Source organism: Brachyhypopomus gauderio, chromosome 11 (genome assembly GCF_052324685.1).
Source record: "Brachyhypopomus gauderio isolate BG-103 chromosome 11, BGAUD_0.2, whole genome shotgun sequence".
NCBI lineage: Eukaryota > Metazoa > Chordata > Actinopteri > Gymnotiformes > Hypopomidae > Brachyhypopomus > Brachyhypopomus gauderio.
The window spans coordinates 15,250,674-15,271,327 of NC_135221.1; the positions used below are offsets into that span (position 1 = coordinate 15,250,674).

Here is a 20,654-nt window from a genome sequence, read left to right on the forward strand (position 1 = left end):
GGAAATATTGAAACGGACCTTTAAAATGACGTACAGGTGCTTTAATTCCACCTAATAAAGGTGTATGAACCCTGCAAATATGACTTTGTTCATTGCGCTGAGGCGCGGCGCACGCAAAGTTACAAAATTCGAGAGGTGCACGACCTCGCTAATCGACAGCGCGTGAGACCCTCGCGCACGGGCGGAGCCACCGCGATTACGTTATTTTCGCCGCTGACATTAGTTTAGCTTTTTTTTTGTTAAAAAATTTGTTAAGTCTGATACACGTTCTGCCATTCTCACCGCTGTGCTGAGTAGCTGAACCGGAGCGGAGTTGCGCATGCGCGGGTCAGTTTCTCCGCTGGCTTGCTTTTTACCGGTAATAAGCAAACGCACACGGTATGATAACCGTGCATTTTAATACCGTGGTATACCGTGAAACCGGTTACCGCTGCAACCCTAGTGTGTGGTATCTCTTTGTCCTTGTGTGTAGCCAACATTTGCCAGACTGCACCTACCATCTTGATGACTGGCTATGAAGCTTGAACGACAGTAAGCAGTAATGCCTTTGCCACTGTCTGAGAAAAGAGGAGTGAGACAGAGAGGCCAGAGAGAAAGACAGAGTAAAAAGTGTGAGCTGAAAAGAGTGAAGACTAGAGAAGAGTCGACATGTGTTTGTCCATCCAGAGCAGGCCATGGTTTATGATCCTGTGTGTGTGTGTGTGTGTGTGTGTGTGTGTGTGTGTGTGTGTGTGTGTGTGTGTGTGTGTGTGCGTGTAATCAATCCAATATTTTCCCAACCACCCTTTTCTCCCTGTTTTTTCAGGGCCAAATACTCTTTACATACACTCGCACACCCTCACACACAAACAAAAAAACCTTGTGTTGTTTTGTCAGGAGATAACACTAAGTCACCAGACCTTCCCACTGTCTGCTGAGTAAACTTACACCTTCTTACGCACACACACACACACATACACACACACACACACACACACACACACACACACACACACACACACACACACACACACACACACACACACACACATACACATATATATTCTTACCCGCACACTCATGCCCTCTGGCTGGATGGATGTACCAGGTTTACCACTGTAGAATGTCTGGGTGGAGATTGAGGTGGAGGGTGTAGTCTCTGGCAGGTACTGATTGGCCTCCACTCTGTGGGGGGGTGTGGCCTAACCCTAGCTCGAGGGCCAAAGGAGCAACACATTCCAACGCGTTCCCAGTTGCCTTGTCTGTCTCACATGTCTTTCTTCCCCAGTTATCTGTCTCTCTATCTGTCTGTGTTCTAGCTGTCGCTCTCACTATCTCTCTTATGTTTCCCTACTACGACCCCAAAGAACAGAAATAAGCTTTGAATCATTGGCCTGTGTGTGTGTGTGTGTGTGTGTGTGTGTGTGTGTGTGTGTGTGTGTGTGTGTGTGTGTGTGTGTGTGTGTGTGTGTGTGTGTGTGTGTGTGTGTGTGTGTGTGTAAGTAGAACCCCCTTCCCTCATCAGAGCTCCTCATTTCCTCATAGTCATAGACGGCCACTCTTTTGGAGGAGATGGTGAGGTGTGGGGATGCTCCTTGCTAGCTAGAGCCTGCTGAGTAGTGGAGAAAACTGCCATGATTAGCAATAGGAGGAGAGAGGACACATTTATTCTCTCTGAATAAAATCTCTCTCTCTCTCTCTCTCTCTCTCTCTCTCTCTTTAAAGTCAGTCACAGATCTCTTCGCTTAGTGAAACCCACTGAAACGGATACATTGGTTTAAAAATTACTGTGTGTGTATGTCTGTGTGTGATTTGGACCATATGGTTGCATGTTTACTTTTAGTAAACATTGAAGTTGTTAGCTGTCTCATTTTGCTTTGACTGACTTCAATTATGTAACTGTCCAATGGGCTGCTGTTCTTTGTCCTAGGTGAGTCTGGATTGGGTAAATCCACACTCATCAACTCCCTCTTCCTGACTGACCTGTACTCCAAGGACTACCCTGGCCCCTCCCAGAGGATCAAGAAAACAGTGCAGGTATGTGCTGCTCACCTGCCAGGCGGTTACCTGGTAAAAGTCTCTCTAGATTTACACATGAAGACCTGCTGGCTGGTCTGCAGGCCTTGTTTACGTTCTCCCTACGTCCGTCTAGCAAGCTGTCGAGACCACACTCATCCTCTGATGAAGAACCATTAGCCACTGTGCCAATCGTCTGCACTTCTACCGAGAGGCCTCTCTCACAGAACAACTCTGATTGGTTGAATTTTGGGAACAGCTTGTACATCCAGGCCTCAGTGGCCCTGTGAGCTTTTTATTGGCTAGAAGCAAAGTACTCAAAATACTGATTTGCATTTTCCATTTGCTCTCTCTTCCCTTGCATGGGATTTGGGTTCAGCTGATGATGATGATGATGATAATGTCACCATCTGGAGAGCCCAGCTGAAGGTCCTGTGGCTGAATAGTCGTAACTGGCAGACGCACGGTCCACAATACACCGAGATGTGTCATGTTTACGGACATCATAGTGTGTCCTGCGGGTGCTGTCTTTCAGACATCAGAACATCCTGGTTATTGATTTGCAGAGGAAAAGAGGCCGTTATTTCTCACAACCCCCATCAGGCTCTGAGGAGCTTCCACAGCTGGCACACAGAGCCTTTAATCAGGCCTGAGTAAACGAAAAGAGAGTTCCCACTGCTGCCTGAGATGCTCAGCCCAGAGCAAATGCTCCCAGAGCCAGAAGCAGACTGAGACAGAGAGAGCTGAGTTTTGCCCATATAAGGAGATGATAAATGGAAAGAGGATGGCTGAGAGATTGAAGTCAAGTTGGGGTTTGAGTTGAGAGTTTTGTCATTTGCGTGTTTTGGGGGAGGGTGTGTGTGTGTGTGTGTGTGTGTTGGAGGGTGGTGACTGAGTTGACATTCCAGCGGAGACCAGCAGGGTTCGGCTGGAGGTCAGGAATGTTCCCACACAACCCAACACTGATGTCCATGCTCCCAGCATTCCCACTGCAGGGAGTGGACCCAGATTGGTTTGGGGTGGGGGGTGGATGTGGGGTGGGGCGGCTGGGGATGGAGTTACCCTGTTGGTGTCCTCCTCCATCTCCCCTGCTGCTCAGATGGTGAGAAGGACAGCACCCAGCCATGCTTGCTACATCTAGGCAACGGTGAAGAACAGGGGCTGGTGGGTTAGACATAGTCTTTGCCTCGCCCAAGTCTTTACGTTCTGGCTCCATCTCTGAACAGCTTCTGATGGAGCTGTTTGTTTATTTTTGGAGACTTTTTCTGTTTTTACAAGACCAAGCAAGGGCCCCAGTGACTCTGCCTGTCTGCATTGGTCGCCTCTCCCTTTCCACAACAGACCCTGGAGTTTCATGCCTTCCAAACGCCCAGCCCTCTTGACCCGAGGATGGCCACTATTTCATCTGGCTTCTGTTCATACTGATCTGTAAATGTGCTATTAGCGATATTAAAGAGACAAATCTGACCTTAGATCAATTGCCCATGGTCATTTTAGCCAGTATATGCAGACAGCAAGGAGTGTATTTATACTCTCAAACAATCTCTTGAGTTTGTCAAAACAGCCACAATGTGGCCACGGGGTGGACATTTTTGTGGTGTTTTCCACCATTGGCAAGAGACTAACACGGAGTGAGACAATTGGGCCGCTCTGCAGGGCTCAAGCAGCCAGACGATGAGACCGGCATATATAAACACCAGCCCGGACTGACCTGCGGTTTACGTCTCTTCTCTCTCTCTCTCTCTCTCTCTCTCTCTCTCTCTCTCTCTCTCTCTCTCTCTCTCTCTCTCTCTCTCTCTCTCTCTCTCTCTCAATCTCTCACTAACCTCTATCTCTTTCTCTCACTATCCTCTCTCCATCACCTCTCTCTCTCTCTCTCTCTCTCTCTCTCTCAATCTCTCACTAACCTCTATCTCTTTCTCTCACTATCCTCTCTCCATCACCTCTCTCTCTCTCTCTCTCTCTCTCTCTCTCAATCTCTCACTAACCTCTATCTCTTTCTCTCACTATCCTCTCTCCATCACCTCTCTCTCTCTCTCTCCCTCTCTCCGCTCTGTCTCAGTCACTCTCTAACATTTTGGACAGTTTTCACTCTGCTGTGTGTATCTCTTGGTCAGATAACCATGTTTTTGTTGGTGTGTGTATGAGAGAGAGAGAGCGTGAGATGAAAAGAACGTGAGAGAGAGAGAGTAGCTGAAATTGACTGTGGAATAAGGTTCAGCCAAAAATAACTGGGCCTGTGAGACTGAAGCGTGGTGGGGGGGTGTGGAGGGGGTTAAGGAAAGAGTGAGTGCCCAGCTGAAATAACGGCAGGAAATGATACACCTCAGGGCCTACCGTGACAATACAGCTAAGGGTCTACTGTGATGAGCAACCAGAGATAATCACCTCACCTTGTGCAACACAAACACACACACACACACACACTGTGAGCTATTTTTGTGTAGTAGAACTGTTCTGTAGTTTTGTCCAACAAACGGTGTTGCCGTTTGTCTTTCCTGCCACTTGTATATAGTGTGATCTCTCTCCTAACACACCTCACCACACCTCTCACACACCTCTCACACCCTCCTCACTCTACTCACTCCTCTCTCACTAATCACACCCCATATATCACTTCATCTTGTATATTAGTAGACAAGTAATAAAGTGATTTGATTGGCTCTCTTAGGTGGAGCAGTCCAAAGTGCTGATTAAAGAAGGGGGAGTCCAGCTCACACTCACCATCGTGGACACGCCGGGGTTCGGCGACGCTGTGGACAACAGCAATTGGTGAGTCTCGTTTAAAGACTGTCACTTACTAATGAGTTTTAAGGACATTGTGGACATTTTGGGGACCCGTTGGGTTATTTTTGACAGTGTATGTTAAACTTGAACATGCGCTGAAAAATAGTAGAAAGTAACTGGGGCTCTATTTTCTATTTTCACCTCTGTTTGTTCACCACTTGTTGATTCATCTCTCTCTCTCTCTCTCTCTCTCTCTCTCTCTCTCTCTCTCTCTCTCTCTCTCTCTCTCTCTCTCTCTCTCTCTCCTTTCCCCACTACAGTTGGCAGCCAGTCATCAACTACATTGACAGCAAGTGTGAGGACTTCCTGAATGCCGAATCTCGGGTAAACCGAAGACAAATGCCAGACAACCGAGTGCACTGCTGCCTGTACTTCATCGCCCCTTCTGGCCATGGGTGGGTATTGCTCACATGAAGGCTGAAATGTGCCTGCTTCCAAAGCTCAGCAGCCATTCAGACAAAGAAAGTGTGCAGATGGACAGAGGCGTGCGTGTGTGTGGTGTGTGTTTGTGTGCATGTGTGTGTGGTGTGTGATGAATGCCCTGAGACTGTGTGGTGCTTCATCTGTTGAATGCCAGCTAAATTTGTTCTGTTTAGTCTGGTTCATTGTTCCAATTAAACTAGTATACACTTTTAAATGTGGAAAAACCAGTAGTTTTTACTCTAGGCCACATAGCCAGTCCATCCCAGGTTGTCACAGAGACACGTTGTCCCTGGCGCACCGTGGAAGCGGTGAGCATGTGCACTGGGTGGCAGCCGCGAGGTTTTCTCACACAGATGGTTTACGGGGTGACACTGTGCTGCCGTTTGAGCGTCTCTGTAACCTCTGACGTTCTTCTTGATGCTTGACATTCCAAAGCTGCATAAACTGCCCCTCAATTGCCCTCTATCTCCCCGCCACACACAAACAAACACACACACACACACCCACACCCACACATGCAGTCCTTGGAGAAGAACAGAATCTTTGTCTCTGTGCCCACAGTAAGTGAGTGAGACCCAGCAATGTGAAACAGGCCTCAACCTCTTCCAGTATGACGTGATTTTATATTGGGGGGTGGGGGGGGGGGGGGTGTCTAAAGAAAACAGAGTGTGTTTAACGCCTCTGTGAGCCTCCACACTCAAGCTCTCTACTGCCCCCTGGCTCTTCCTCTACCACAGGTCACATGACAGATGTTACAGACTGATGCCAAGCCTCAACATGTAGATATTTAAACCGTATGTTGATGCTAAATCACCTCTGATTAGCTCTTGGATGTTGTGTATGTTTTCAGTCTGAAGCCATTGGATATTGAATTCATGAAGCGTCTGCATGATAAAGTGAACATAATTCCACTTATCGCCAAGGCTGACACAATGACTCCAGAGGAGTGCCAGCACTTTAAGAAACAGGTACGTGTGTGCGTGTGTGAGCGTGTGTGTGCGTGTGTGTGCGCGCGTGTGCGTGTGTGTGTGTGATCTACTTTAGTTTGTTTGTTCCTTGTTGTTCTAGATTATGAAGGAGATTCAAGAGCACAAGATTAAGATCTATGAGTTTCCAGACACAGAAGAGGATGAAGACAACAAACTCATCCGCAAGATAAAGGTAGAGATTCAGTGAGGAGAGATGTAGGAACAGAACTTATACTACTTATACTACAGAACTTCACTACTTATATAACTCTTCATTTGGGCTCTTAAACATCAGTACGCTTTATGTAATATATCAACGTTAGAGGTGTCTTCAACTAAGGATTTTCATAGTCGAATCTGATTCGTCAAATTTTCAGAATCAGGTTTTTTTTCCTAGAGTGCCTTAAGCGGGATCCCGTTTTCATTCAGGACTTTTTTCCACTTCAAAGGAAAAACCTAAAACACTCAGATAAATAAATAAACATGGTAGGTTGGCTTTATTCAGCTTTTTATTTATTTATTTATTTATTTATTTACTGCAGGGTGTGATTTATCAATGTGTAGTAAGGAAGAAGCCTATTGTTAATGCGCACACATCATTTAAAAATATTTATTAACAGAAATTATGATGATTTTATTTGACAAAAGGCTATATATAACGAAAACAAAGACATTTCATGTAACAACTATTGCTTAGCAGCGTCCTTGGGCACCCCTATGCAGTCAGAATAGTACATTCGACTATGACGTTCATAGTCGACTAGGGGTCCTCCAATCGAATAGTCGAATCAGCGACTATTGCAGGTCACCCCTAATCAACATCATATGACGATGAAGGAAATACCACAAAGCATTACTACAATTTAGTAAAATAACACCCGGAACTCTATGTACAGTTCAGACTAAACTAAAAACTAAATTGTTTTTAGCTGGATTTTCAAACGTCTGACGTTAGTATTCTCTGGCTGTTCCTGAGTTGAAGAGCTACATAAACAAACCTCTTCCACTACCTGAGTCACAGGTTAGTGGAGATAAAGAGTGGGTCTGCTTTAACTGGGGGTTAATAGTAAGTCTGCCTTAACTGGGGGTTTACAGTAGGTTTGCCTGTCTGTAAGTCATGTCCCAGGGTGGACATGCCGTGTGATCTATAACTGATGGCTATAAGTGTAACACCGGAAGCATCATGAAAGAAGGAGCAGAGGGGTGAAGGCACATCTCTGCTGTTCGTAGTGCAGATGAACACAAGAGAATAAGTGAAAGCATGCTAACAAACACCTGCACAAAGCACTTACAGTGTATCACAAAATTGAGTATCTGTACTACAATATTGAACACACCTGCTGCCTATGCACACCTGAGTCCTAGTAACAGTGTGCGTGTGCGTGGCTGGGGGGGGCGTGTGCGTGGCTGGGGTCGTGTGAAAATGGACATTTTTATTTTATTTTATTTATTGTGCAGTCATGTATAATATCCAGACACAGTATAGTGAAATAAACAGTCCAATCTATGTATTTCAAAATGCTATGTATTATGTACATGGGCATGTGATATATCATCATAACATAAAGCTGTTTGTGGGGATAAGTGAGAATTTTAAAACAGGCCGGGTGTGAGAAAAGTTTTAATGACTGAGTGACTAATGACTGGGTGAGCTTAAAAGCTTTTAAACGGATCGGTCCCGGTGGGACAGAACACAATACTGCTTTGAAGTGCTTGTTGACATCTGATTGATTAAGTGATCAATAAGTCCCTCCATCTTCCTGAGTGTTTGTGTGTTTTTGTGTGTGTATTTGTGCACGTGGCTATGTGTGTGTGTGGTATGTATGTGTGGTGTGTGGTTTGTGAGTGTATGATTCTGTGGTGTTCTTGTGTTTCCTGTTTGTGTGTTTGTCTAGTCAGTATGCACTCCCCTATAATTAACTCTGCTGTGTATGTTAGGAGCGGATGCCTCTGGCTGTGGTCGGCAGTAATGTGGTAGTCGAAGTGAATGGGAGAAAGGTCAGAGGGCGCCAGTACCCCTGGGGAGTGGCTGAAGGTACGTTGCATGCCAGTCTAGCCTATATGGAAGCTGTTTGCAGGACTGTACCAATTTAAAAGCATGGGGTGCACATGTGCTAATGAATGGAGCATTAGTGTACATTCAAAAAGTACAATGAAGTGCATGTTCTCAAAGGGGGGCAGGTGCAGTCTGGGTATTGTAGTTCTACCTTGCCTAATAAATAGTCACTGCATCCTTCTTCAAAGAGAGAAGGCTTGTTTTTCACCCCACCCCCCCGAATCACAGACCACAAATGACCTGATGTGTTGATATTTTCCCAGTCTTCTTTCTCTACAAAATTCCTCTCCCATTGTCCTGAGACTTTTTTTTCCTTCAGTTTGAACCGTTTTTATATGGTGGGTGATGGTTTGTCTTTTCTTTTTCTTTCCTTCCTCAGTCGTTCACGTCTCATTCTTTCTTTTCTCTTTTTTCTTTCTGTCTGTTCTTTTCCATGACTGACAGAGGGCATTTTTGGTAAACAATACCATTTGTCATTTTTATACTACTTCCCTGCCCCCTTTCACCTAAGCCCCTCCCCCTTTCCCCTCCCACTTTTTTGTTGCCTCTCCCAAAGTTGTCTTCTACCAAATAGTCACAGAGAAACCTATAAGCAACACTGGCATGTAGAAATAGAGCAGCATCGCTTGCTAACATGTTTATAGGTTCCTTAATTATTACCCATGTACGCAAACAAAACCTTCCCCTCAACCCCAACCCCAGATATGCATGCTTCTTGTTATTTGGTTCCAGCTCTCATTTTCCATTGACAAGTGGGGTCAAAATATGTGGTGACACGTGCGGTATGTGTGAGGACTGAACTGTTAACTTATAACAGAGAATTAATTTTGTTTATATCTCATTAGGATCATTCTGTGTATAAAGCCACAAGCCAGGTTCTTTTTGTCCAAATATGTGATTCTTGTTTCTATGCATCATTGACAGTCTGCACATTTGAGTGTGTATTTGAGTACTCCTTTGAAAAACAGTTGTGACTGATAGTTACTACTATGTTCTCCGATTTTAATAATAATTTAAGTAACATTATACATCTAGGTAAAATATTATGATGTTTTTATGCAGTAAATGCAAACAGCTTGTATGATATTCTCAGAAATTTTGAAGTCATTCTTTTTAAAAAGAAACAATGTAGGAAATCCAATATTATGGCAGCAACATCCATGTCTTCACTTTCAATCAGAACAGCCATTTATTTCAATACATACCATGATCTTTGGAGGTAGTTTGAGGTTTTTGCTGTGTTTTAAGATTAAATGTCCAGTCAAAACGCAGGTAGAGGTTCAATCCCTTTTAGTTTTAAAGGTGTTTGGTGCTGCTGTGCCATCAAAATATGACCCCCTTCCCTTAGAACTACAAATCCCATGATCGCCCCATGGCCCCGTGATCCCTCCCCTGACCTGACTCCTTCCAGCTCCATCAGTCTGGCTGGTTCTTCTCTGCTTATCATCACCACGCCATGTAACCACGCCTTCAACACACCATTCTTAGTCTTAGTAGCCAATCAGGGTCACAGGTCTCCTGCAGGAGAGACTTTGAGCTCCAAAACCCCTCCCCTCCACCAGCTTCCTTGAAGGTAGGTGGTTGTAACTGATGATTGGTGTGCGGGGCAGTCAATGAGCATGAACTCCTTCTTGTGGGTAAGGTGTCCTTGGTTCAGTTGGACTAGTTTGTGCATTTAATCTTGTAGAGCTCCTGTGATTAGGCTCATAGTTAAGAGGGGATGAACAGGGGTAGATGGGTAAGTAAGCTGCATCAAACAGCTCCGTGGCCAAAGTCACAACGTGGTGTCCATGGTCTTTTCCAGAGTTTCATTTAAAAAAGTGAACGAATCACATTTTTTGTTGTTTGGTTTGTTTTTTATTTTTTCCCCCAGACAGTATTACACATGACCTCTAACCATGTCTCTGTTCAACTGTATAACCACATGGTCGTGTTTCTCTGTGCTGTCAGATGTTTAAACCCTTACCATCTGTGTTTGTTGGTTTACCCACTCACTACCTCACTAGGATGAGTTTTGTGTGCTGGCAGTTGTGAAGACTAATAATCGTTTTATATGCCGTGTACACTCTGGGATTTCTGAAGCGTATGTCTACTTGTGCAGCATGACTGATTTTGTTTCTGTGGTGTTTGTTCAAATAATTATGTGGTATTTAATTTTCCTCATCCTTGGGTTAACTGTTTTAGAAATCCTTAGAACACTCCTCAAGTCCAGAACCTCTTAAACTCCAAGAAATCATGAGCGGGTCCAGGCACTAATTTAAAATAATAATTAGTTATGAAATATTACATAGTTTACACTGAAATCTATGTCTGAAAAACACATCTGGAGTTTAAGAGGTTAACTGATAATGTCCTGTCTAGCTATGTCTAAGAAAACCGTCTGGCTTCATTGTAAACAGGTTATTTTTTTCTTTGAACACAGAGGGAAAAGCTTTTTAGTTTTATGAACATGACCTACTAATGTGACACCAATGATACCCTGAACCTTGCAGTGTCATTCTGTGTTTACAGTGACACGCATGAGAATGACTAGCAGCGCATGAACGTTTAACACTTCCTGCGTGTGGCCTGATTCTGCAGTGATCTAGTAATATGCAACGATCCACACGTTAGTCCTCACTGACACCCACACAGTCTCTGGATCTGCTCTCTTCCAGCCTTCAGCTCACCTGTGTCAGGTAATCAAGGGTGGGGGGGATCCGATTACCTGTTTCAGGTGTGCTGATAATGCAGCAGATCAGTCCTGTGACTGTCTGGTGGTCCCTGAGTACTCGGGAACAAGTGTGTGTCCCACAGCTGTCATGCATGTTGAAAGCACATTGAAGATAACACGCACACAAGCACATCAGTAAGAGCGTGGGGCGGTCCGTGTGCCTGGGAGTTGAGTCATCAGGTAGCTTCACTGTCGAGCAGGATGTGATCTGTGTGATCTGGAGGTGAGGCCCCCAGTTAGCGATGCTAAACTAACACCAGTGTGTGTTTCTCTTACGCTTTCAGTGGAGAATGGCGAGCACTGTGACTTTACTGTGCTACGGAACATGCTCATCAGGTGACACACTCACGCACAAATACACACAAATACATATATAAGATAAACACACTCGTTTGCCACAAAAACTGCAATGAGGAGCTACAGTTGGACCACTGCTGACTTCCCAACAACACTATATGATTTTGTTACTTTCTCAGATAAGATAAGAATATATTGTTTTATATATTATTTTATATGTATATTTTATCCATTATATTCACATTATACTTGTCCAAGGCTCAATCAGACAGCAGATTGGCAGCCCAAACAATATGATTGTTGTTTTTGTCACGCTGTGAGCCAATTGACACAAAACCCTATTTATTCACGTAGGACCCACATGCAGGACTTGAAAGACGTGACCAACAACGTTCACTACGAGAACTACCGCAGCAGGAAGTTGGCAGCCGTCACCTGCAACGGCGTGGACGGCACCAAGAGCAAGGGACAATTGACCAAGTAAGAAAAGGGCGCCCCCTACAGACGTCTCAGAAACTGATCACTGTTTAGATACAGATTACAGTGCATACAGTACAGATTACAGATAACAGAGCAATTATCTGCATAAACAACAATAGCAATAGACATGATGTACATAGATGCATGTTAAGCATGTGTGAGACCTGGGTTTGAGTGTACGTCTGAGGGGGCACAAATGTCCTGTGTGTGTGTGTGTGTGTGTGTGTGTGTGTGTGTGTGTGCGTGTGCGTGTGTTTCAGGAGCCCATTGGCTCAGATGGAAGAGGAGAGGAGGGAGCATGTGATGAAGATGAAGAAGATGGAGAGTGAGATGGAGCAGGTGTTCGAAATGAAGGTCAAAGAGAAGAAACAGAAACTGAAGGACTCTGAGGCAGAGGTGTGTGTGTGTGTGTGTGTGTGTGTGTGTGTGTGTGTGTGTGTGTGTGTGTGTGTGTGTGTGTGTGTGTGTGTGTGTGTGTGTGTGTGTGTGCGCATGTGTGAAGTGTTTCACTGTATACCTTTGAGTGGTGTGTTTAGGATTACATATGCGGAAGTGAAGTTAAATGTTGCGTGTAGTTTGTGAGTGTGAATGACCTGTTAGCATACAGTGTGATGAAGGGTGGGAGGTTCATGATGTATGTGTGTTAGCTGGAGAGGAGGCATGAGCAGATGAAGCGGAACCTGGAGGCGCAGTATAAGGAGCTAGAGGAGAAGAGGAGGCAGTATGAGGAGGAGAAGGTCAACTGGGAGACCCAACAGCGCATCCTGGAGCAGCAGAAACTCGACGTGTCCAAGTAAGTCTCTTCACCACTAATAAAATGGCGCCACACACACACACTAGCCACACTTTACACCTGTTTGAGTTGACTAGGTGGTTCACAGCCGGTAGAGCAGATCGAGCAGGTCGAACGGCCTGATTTACATAGGCGATACGCAATAACATCACTTCGGTTCATTTGTTTGCTCTCTGGATGTTTCCAGAGTTCAATGACCATTTCACAAATGTCATTCCTGCCTGTTTGCTGGTCGTCATAAAAAAATGAAGTTAGCTATCTTATGGGAACCACACGTCCTACACACACGGTTTGGTTTTCGTTTTTACAGTGTTGACAGCTACTTGCTCTGTCTGCTTCTTCAGTTTGATCTGATGAGTTACATGAAGCCCGTATGTTTTTATGAAGAGCTTTCTCTCCTCTCCTCATGTTTTTGTATAGTTTGGTTTTACAGGTGCATCTCAATAAATTAGAATATCATCAAAAAGTTCATTTAGTTCAGTAATTCACTGCAAAAGGTGAAACTCTTTGATGATATTTTAATATACTGAAATGCACTTGTATATAGCCTGATTTTGATCTAGTCTCGCTTGGGTTTGGGTTCAAAAAAGTTCAGTGTTCTCCTCCCTGTTTTCCAGGACCATGGAAAAGAACAAGAAAAAAGGGAAAATCTTTTAACATGTCCAGTCCTTCCCTCCAGATCAGTGCCACAACCACTTAACTCTCGCATGACTGAAGACCCCAATCTTCACACACACACACACACGTGCGTGTCCACTCACATGCACATACACACAGTCGATTAATGTGTACACAGACAAGCACTGCATTCAAATAGATGCAGTTATACCATTTCAAAAGCACAGACATGTTCTCTCAGTCACAGACAAGTTTTTAAACGTGAATTTGATCAAAGCTTTCAAACTCTTTTATGCAGGGTACCATACCTAAACTTCTATCTTAAGTTCAGTCTGCCCTCTTGTGTTCAGTAACTGTAACTGCACTCTTGTTGGACAGCCAGCATATTTAGTGACCACGACGAAGAGGGTATTAATAACTGACCCTCCGACAACACAAAAGCCTGGGTGTACCAGTTTTATCTGATGCTAGTGTTTTACATGTTTACACACACACAAACACACACACACCTGCATTAACTTGATCTTAGTTATCCAGTTACATATTCTTCCACAAGAGGGCGCTCACATAAATGGAGCGTCAGAGTGCAGAGCATGTGTTGGTGAATGTCAGCTGAAATGAAGCAGAACGTGACAAGCCAAGATCAGTGAAACGCAGAGTTTACAAGAACTCAGTGGAACTATGGTGTAAAGAACATGTTATACTGTGTGCTGGGCTTTTTATATATATTTTGGTAATGTTATGGCATTGCAGTGTGTGTGTGTATTTTTTTTTTTCTAAGGGGTCAAAGACATTATCTCAAATTTCACTCCATGTAACACATTTTAGTTCAAGCCCATCTGATTAAACTGTAACAATTTTCATTTCCATGTTATATATAAAAACCCTTTTTGAATATGTATTCAGATGATTCTGTCACTAGTAGACATGCCATAGGTATGGATGTTGAAATGTATTCAAACAGTAACAGTGATAACTGATATGGATGGTTATAATGACAGTAATATCTATACTTACATAAAATTTGATTCACAGAATGCCACAAATCGAAGGGTCAGTTTAAATTGTTTTGACGTATTGCAGATTGATACACTGAAACATTGTCCCATGTTCCCAAAACTAGTGGGTTTCATTCAGCACACTTTCCAGAAGATACATAGCTGAACCAGGAACAGCTTTGCATGTACCTAAAGCTCTCAGACTAATACATTCAGGACCAGCAGTTAATCTGGGAGACTGATCCTGAATCAGTATCTGATGCTTAATCTCATCCCACTCAGTAAGGGTTCATTCACTAAGCACAGGACCACTGTACTCTGCTACGCTCTGTATTCTGTTTATTTTATTTCTGAGGGACTCCGTGGAAAGTACATCATGTGTGCAGATTCAAACACCACACACAGGAATGCTGATGATTGTGATCTTCAAATTTCTGTGACCTTCGTCAGTTATGGGGCAGCAAATAGTGTCAAGTGATGCATAATCACATCCAGTTGTCCACTATGCAAGTTTAATCCCTTCACTCTTCTACCTGTGGTCCTGCTAGTCAGAACTCCAGCGTCAAGCTCACCTTTTGTATCCATTCCTGAACCTTTCACCCCCTCCCTCATACTACCACCCCAAATCACACTCATGTTCTCGCTCATTGTTTTACATGTACGCAGTTTTCAACATATTGTGTTCTCTTTTGTCCATTTTAGTGTTGACTGTTCTGTTTATCTATCTGTACATTGTTACTATTAAAGATGAAACAGTTATGCTAAGTGTGCTGCATCACTCTTCTCTCTGCTGAGTGTTGCACTCCTCTGGAGTGAGTATCTGGGATATATCACTCTGGTATATAATAGCCATACATTTCAATGCAGTCACATTTTATTGACTAGATATTTTTACATAGGTTTCATTTTTAAATTAAGCACAAAGCAAACATTGATGGTAGGAAATGTAACCCTATGAAGCTTGTTAGATATTCAGGGCGATGTGTCTGGTTGTGTAGGAGCTTCTGCACTACAGTCTAGTCTTGCTTCTTCATTGCTATTATAACACTGACAGAAAATTCACACAGTTATTTCTCATTGTAAAGTGGGTTAGACTGGAATCATTCTCCAGACAGATGAGAGGGATCTTAAGTACTGTGCAGCAGAGACAAAGAATAAAAATACTGAGAATAAAATACAGAGTCAGGCTTAAAGGGAAGAGCATACAGATGTCAGACTGCTATTACCAACCCCAGCGTCGATGCCCAAGTACATTTCACTTACTTACAGTAAAGAACACTTAAACCTTCAGTGAACCCTTCCTGGTCTAATTCTTTATTAATCTAACAGTTCCTCAGAATCATCTGAGTGTGTGTGTCACACATTGTTTTCTCTGTAGGTATCAGGCTCAGCTGACGAAGAACACATGATATTGTCTGCATGACATCAAAAATTACACAAGATATTCTCAGTGTTTCAGTTTAACAAAACTTTACAGTTAATTTACGTTCTATATTTATTTAGGTAATTAAGTAGGTTCACTGAATTTGAATTTTACAAAGTATACGTAAACTATTAAATATTACATAATACAAAGTATGGGAGCCAACCTGGAATTATGTTGGTCGTGTACACTGATTGCATACAAACCTTGGCCATCCTTTATACATCTACATATGTAATTGCAACAGTATAAACTTGCTGATAAATTTACCCAGGACAGCACCATCCACCATTGGGCATGCAGGCATACAGAGATTCACACCACTACAATTTTATATTAGGGCCGATCTGACCTGACATCCATGTTTTTGGACTGTGAAAGGAAACCTGAGACACGAGCAGAAACTCCGCTTGGATAGAGACTCAGACCTGAGACCCTAGCACTGAGAGGCAAATGTGTTAATATCCAAGCCACCATGCCACCCATGTGATGTTCGCAATGGTGTTTGGTTTTATTATTTTGGTCATGTAGCCATGGTTTTCTTATTCTCGTCATGATTCTATTAAACAATGAATTCGTTTTTTGAATTACTCATAATTACCTTCATTACATGTTGCATAGCCCATGCATTTCGTAAACAAATTTGTTAACCACTTCTAATTGGGTTTACTGGAAATCGTATCTGAACCAGCTAGACAAATAATTTAGCATGACCTACATGTATGACACTCCTCTGATTATAAACTTCATTCAGAATAAAAACGTCAATCAAAGAGACTGTAGTTTGTGTGGTTCCTCAATCTCTTTTTCTACGACGGTTCAGCTTCAGTACACTTGATACCCTCATTCTGTCCAGTCTGTTCCCTCTATGAGCTCAGAGATCAACCCCCAATCAAGAGCCCAGAGTGAGAGGAGCTGTAGTTTATTGGTAGCAAAGGGAAAGCATTTGTAAAGGTAAGATATGGGCGAGACAGAGGAAAGTGGTACAGTGAGGAGAAAGCTGTGTGTGTGTGTGTGTGTGTGTGTGTGTGTGTGTGTGTGTGTGTGTGTGTGAAGGTCAGAGCAGTGATGGGGAGTTTAGCTGATCAGTGCAGCTGGAGACAAGCCAACTGCCACTGGTTCTTGGGAAATCTCCCTTTGTCCTCCACTAGTGCTTCATGTAGTTGGAAAAGATTTTCCTAGCGTGATCTTCATCCTGTATGTGAGCATACATTGCCTATGTCATTTTGCCTGATACCCTGGTTCTGCCTTTTGCCCAGCTGTTGTCCATCCCTAGCTTCTCGGTTTCCTTGGTTACCTGTATGTTGGTTTTTGCTTCCTGGTTTTATTATTCCATGTGCTCTTTGTTTTGGTTTCAGTTTTCATGCCCCCTTGTTTAGTTCTCTAATAAGTCTTGTTTAGTTTTATGTAGCTGTCTTTTGTGTCTGTTCTAGGCTAAATTCACTTAGCCTCTGTTTTCTAGCCTCTGTCCATCATGTCTCCCTCATGTTTCTGTTCGTCATGCCTCATTATACTCTGTGTGTTAGTAACTTGCCCCAGGAGAGTTTTATCAACTCAGATACTGGATTTACCCTGAAAAATCTTGCCCTTCTGAGCACTTGAGTCAGCCTTGATATCACTGCCTGTTACAGCTGTCTTGTATCTCTGATTGTCTTGTTTGCCAGCCTAGTTTTTGACTGTGAATTTGTTCTCTGTCTTTGCCATTTCAGTACATTTCAGTTTGCCATAAACTGTTCCATTAAAAAAAAAAATCACCTATAAATGGATCTATGTACTCACTCAAGAATTTAGCAAATACCCATACATTTCAATGCAGTCACATTTTATTGACTCTAGCAGTTTTTACATTTCTTACAGGTGTTATTTGTACAATAAGCATAATGCAAGAACTGACAGTCAAAAGGAAAAAGGAAGTGTGACTGGTAAATTACTGATGACCATTGTGTGTGAAGTAATCAGCCATAGGAAGCTTGTTGGGTACAGGATGATGTGTCTGGCTTGCTTGAGCTTGTTGTTACGGTCTTCATGCACACAAATCTGCCTCTTTTCTGATCCTGATAGACACAATTTTTAAATTAACAAAACATTAATTAATAATTAAACACCAACACACATCCATGTTAGATAGTCACAAAAAGCCTAGTTAAACTATAACACCAAAAACCAACATCGAAATCTTTGTTTGGTTGTTGGGAAATTTCCCAGAGAAAAAAAAAAGTCAAAGCAGTAGGTTTAAGGAGTTCCAGGAGTGTGAGCTGAGAAGGGAGAGGGCTTTTAGCTTATAACTTATGTGTTGAATATGGTTTAACTATCTGATGATTTAAGTATTGTTTATTGTTTAAATGTCTGTAAAAAACAATAAACTTCCATCCCCACCATTACGTCATACCTGAGCCAACAACACAAGTCAAGGAGAAAAGGTCAGGGGTTAACTGAAATCACCTCAAACATCATATGAAAAATTCATTTAAAAGTCTCACCTGTGCTCCTGAATAACTTGAAAGTTACATGTTGTACTGCTGGTAACCGTGTCATTTGAGCTAAATCTATATTACTGTAGCCCTAATGGCCAAATTTATGAAATGTTATAGAGTCCCAGACAACCTTTGAGAATCCAGATAATTTGTTTATCACTATTGGTCAATTTTAAGTATGTTAAATGCCTTCTGAAACCTGATAGGCCAATGGCAATCAAACTTTTTGATAATATAACTTGTATGTTATAACTCAATGATGCAACAGGTGTGTCAAGTGTCAGACTTACCTCATGTCAGGATGCTGAGATATAGGTTTAATGCATTTATTGTGGCCCCTACTGACTTACAGTCACCAATCTCAATAATCTATCATGTGTTTAAAAGAGTGAAGTGCAGCCCATAACCTGTTGGCTCCAAAATTAAATTAACATAAACATTTTTGTCTTTACATGTATATGTGTACATGTCTGTGTGAATGTGAACTTTTCCAAAATTCTCCAAACAATGATGTTTTTCTCAAAATAAATCTAAACACATTGCCTGCAATTTTTTGAATAAGAGTTTAAGTTTTTTTTTTGCTCAAACAGATACAACATCACACTGGCCTCAAAGATTAATAATCACCCTGAATCTTAGTGACACTGGAGCAGCCTGGTTACCTGGAGCTTAGCAGTTGGGTTGTGGTTGACCAGGTGGGGTGTTGGTTCCTGCTACCTGCTGCCCATTACTGTTCACACACCAGCAGTATCCTGTGGAGCCCCAACACTGTAGAGGCCTGTAGTTACCATTCTCATCACACTGAGGGATGAAGGCTCCTATCAGGTGTCTGACCGTCGCATTGTCCCTCTCCTGCTCACACTTAGACTTAGGAGGTGCTGATCATTGTGCACAAACAGAGAAAAAGAGACAGAGAGCTAATTTTAGATTCACAATGTCCTTAGCAGGGCCACAAACTATGTTTTCGGCATAGTAGCCATCAGATCACTTCAGTTATGATAAAATTGGACTGTGGGACTCCATCTAGCCCAAACCTTATCAACTGCATGAGACTGGCCTCCGAAATCTGCACTGAACTTTTGTCACAAAACAAGTCTGGTTACCTGCTCTACAGTTGGAAGGTGGGTGACCAGGTGGGGTGTTGGTTCCTGCTATCTTCTGGCCCATACTGTTCACACACCAGCAGTATCCTGTGGAGCCACTGCACTGTAGAGGCCTGTAGTTACCCTCCTCATCACACTGAGGGATGAAGGCTCCTATCAGGTGTTTGTCCATCTCCTTGGCCCTCTCCTGCTCACACTTAGTCTTAACATGTGCTGATTGGTGCGCACAAAGAGAGAGAAGTGATCATGTTAGATGTTAGGGGCACAACTTATGCATACAGACTTGCAGTTTCTGAGAAGTATTTCATCTGATATATTGAAAAGTTATTCAGGTAGTGATTTACTAAAATAAAACAACCTTGATTTTCTTTGATTTATAACACAACATTGTAGAAGCCCAGAAAACACAAATGCAAAACTTTTCAGGAATATTAAATTAAACAACCTAGCATTTAACATCATTATTCCAGTACACTTTAAACAAACGACGGCCCCTTTGTCCTGGTTTGGTAGTGTCATTTCCTCCCTCTGTGTGTGTGAATGTGGGTTCAGTAATCTAGCAGTGCCACAGTCCTGCTCTGGTGATCCTGATCCTCCAACACTGACAGTGAGGTATCTGAGTAAATTCAGGAGACTCACCACTAGAGACCAGCTGGAGAGACCAGAGCAGCAGCCCAAACAGCAGAGCAGACAGCTTCCTCATTCTAGCAGAATGGCTGATTTCACACACAGATGGTCACAGCTGTAGAAACTACAGTGTCCTCTACTGTGGAACAGAGAGCAGTGAATGTGTAGAATCAGTGTTGTGAACCTCATTATATAGGGAGAGAGAGAGGGCTGTTCTCCAGATAAGAACACCAGACATATGATAGCTCCTCCCTCTTTACTTGTTCTCAGTGAGCTGTGAACTAAAACTGGGAACTACAAACAAAAAATTATCACACTCAAACATAGACAACCGCACTGACCCATTACACAAAATACTTAGCAATGTATTAACTATTCATTAAAGTTTGTGTGTGTGTGTGTGTGTGTGTGTGTGTGTGTGTGTGTGTGTGTGTGTGTGTGTGTGTGTGTGTGTGTGTGTGTGTGTGTGCGCAGTAGTAGTTGTTTTGCAGTTTGCTGACAATATTCGATTGGTTGCCAAATACAATACATTCTTGAACAAAGTAAATTTTGATAACACAATAAAACAAAAAAGCAATAACATCAACCTCCCCACACAACATTGTACTTCTAGTGTGTGATGCATTTTCTTCAGTGAATGCTTGAGACAGTGAAGGTGCTGTCTCCTTGTTGGTCATGTTGTACAGTGTAATAATAAAAGACTTATCTGGCTTGGTCAGGTGTCAGTCCTATTTTTATACATTATATAATATATTTTTATATATTATATATTTTAATAATATATTTCAATGTTTTATTTCATTCAGCCAGTCAAGTCTTAATTCACTCATTCGTTTGGAAACACATAGGCCAAATTGTATTATGAATGATGGTTATTGAGGTTTCAATTCTGAAATTTG

At 42.7% G+C, this 20,654-nt stretch overlaps 2 protein-coding genes across 3 annotated transcripts in view; one reads left to right on the top strand and one right to left on the bottom strand.

Annotated features, from left to right (window-relative positions):
• septin15 (septin 15) overlaps window positions 1-14,893 on the top strand; it is a 24,485-nt gene extending 9,592 nt beyond the window's left edge. For both annotated transcript variants that reach the window (XM_077022270.1, XM_077022271.1), the window contains exons 3-13: window positions 1,910-2,016; window positions 4,667-4,767; window positions 5,043-5,177; window positions 6,056-6,173; window positions 6,274-6,366; window positions 8,112-8,208; window positions 11,227-11,278; window positions 11,594-11,719; window positions 11,980-12,115; window positions 12,367-12,512; window positions 13,130-14,893. In XM_077022270.1, the coding sequence (XP_076878385.1) occupies window positions 1,910-2,016; window positions 4,667-4,767; window positions 5,043-5,177; window positions 6,056-6,173; window positions 6,274-6,366; window positions 8,112-8,208; window positions 11,227-11,278; window positions 11,594-11,719; window positions 11,980-12,115; window positions 12,367-12,512; window positions 13,130-13,169 (1,151 nt within the window). In that variant the 3' untranslated portion in view covers window positions 13,170-14,893. The remainder of the gene's footprint in view (window positions 1-1,909; window positions 2,017-4,666; window positions 4,768-5,042; window positions 5,178-6,055; window positions 6,174-6,273; window positions 6,367-8,111; window positions 8,209-11,226; window positions 11,279-11,593; window positions 11,720-11,979; window positions 12,116-12,366; window positions 12,513-13,129) is intronic.
• A 2,459-nt stretch (window positions 14,894-17,352) lies between these two features.
• LOC143527227 (saxiphilin-like) lies at window positions 17,353-19,928 on the bottom strand. Its single transcript, XM_077022275.1, has 4 exons — window positions 19,768-19,928; window positions 19,129-19,341; window positions 18,688-18,903; window positions 17,353-17,605 (listed from the first exon to the last, which is right to left on the bottom strand). Exons 1-3 carry the CDS (start codon window positions 19,829-19,831, stop codon window positions 18,695-18,697), a joined length of 486 nt encoding a protein of 161 aa, XP_076878390.1. The 5' UTR covers window positions 19,832-19,928; the 3' UTR covers window positions 17,353-17,605; window positions 18,688-18,694.
• Window positions 19,929-20,654: the final 726 nt, after the last annotated feature.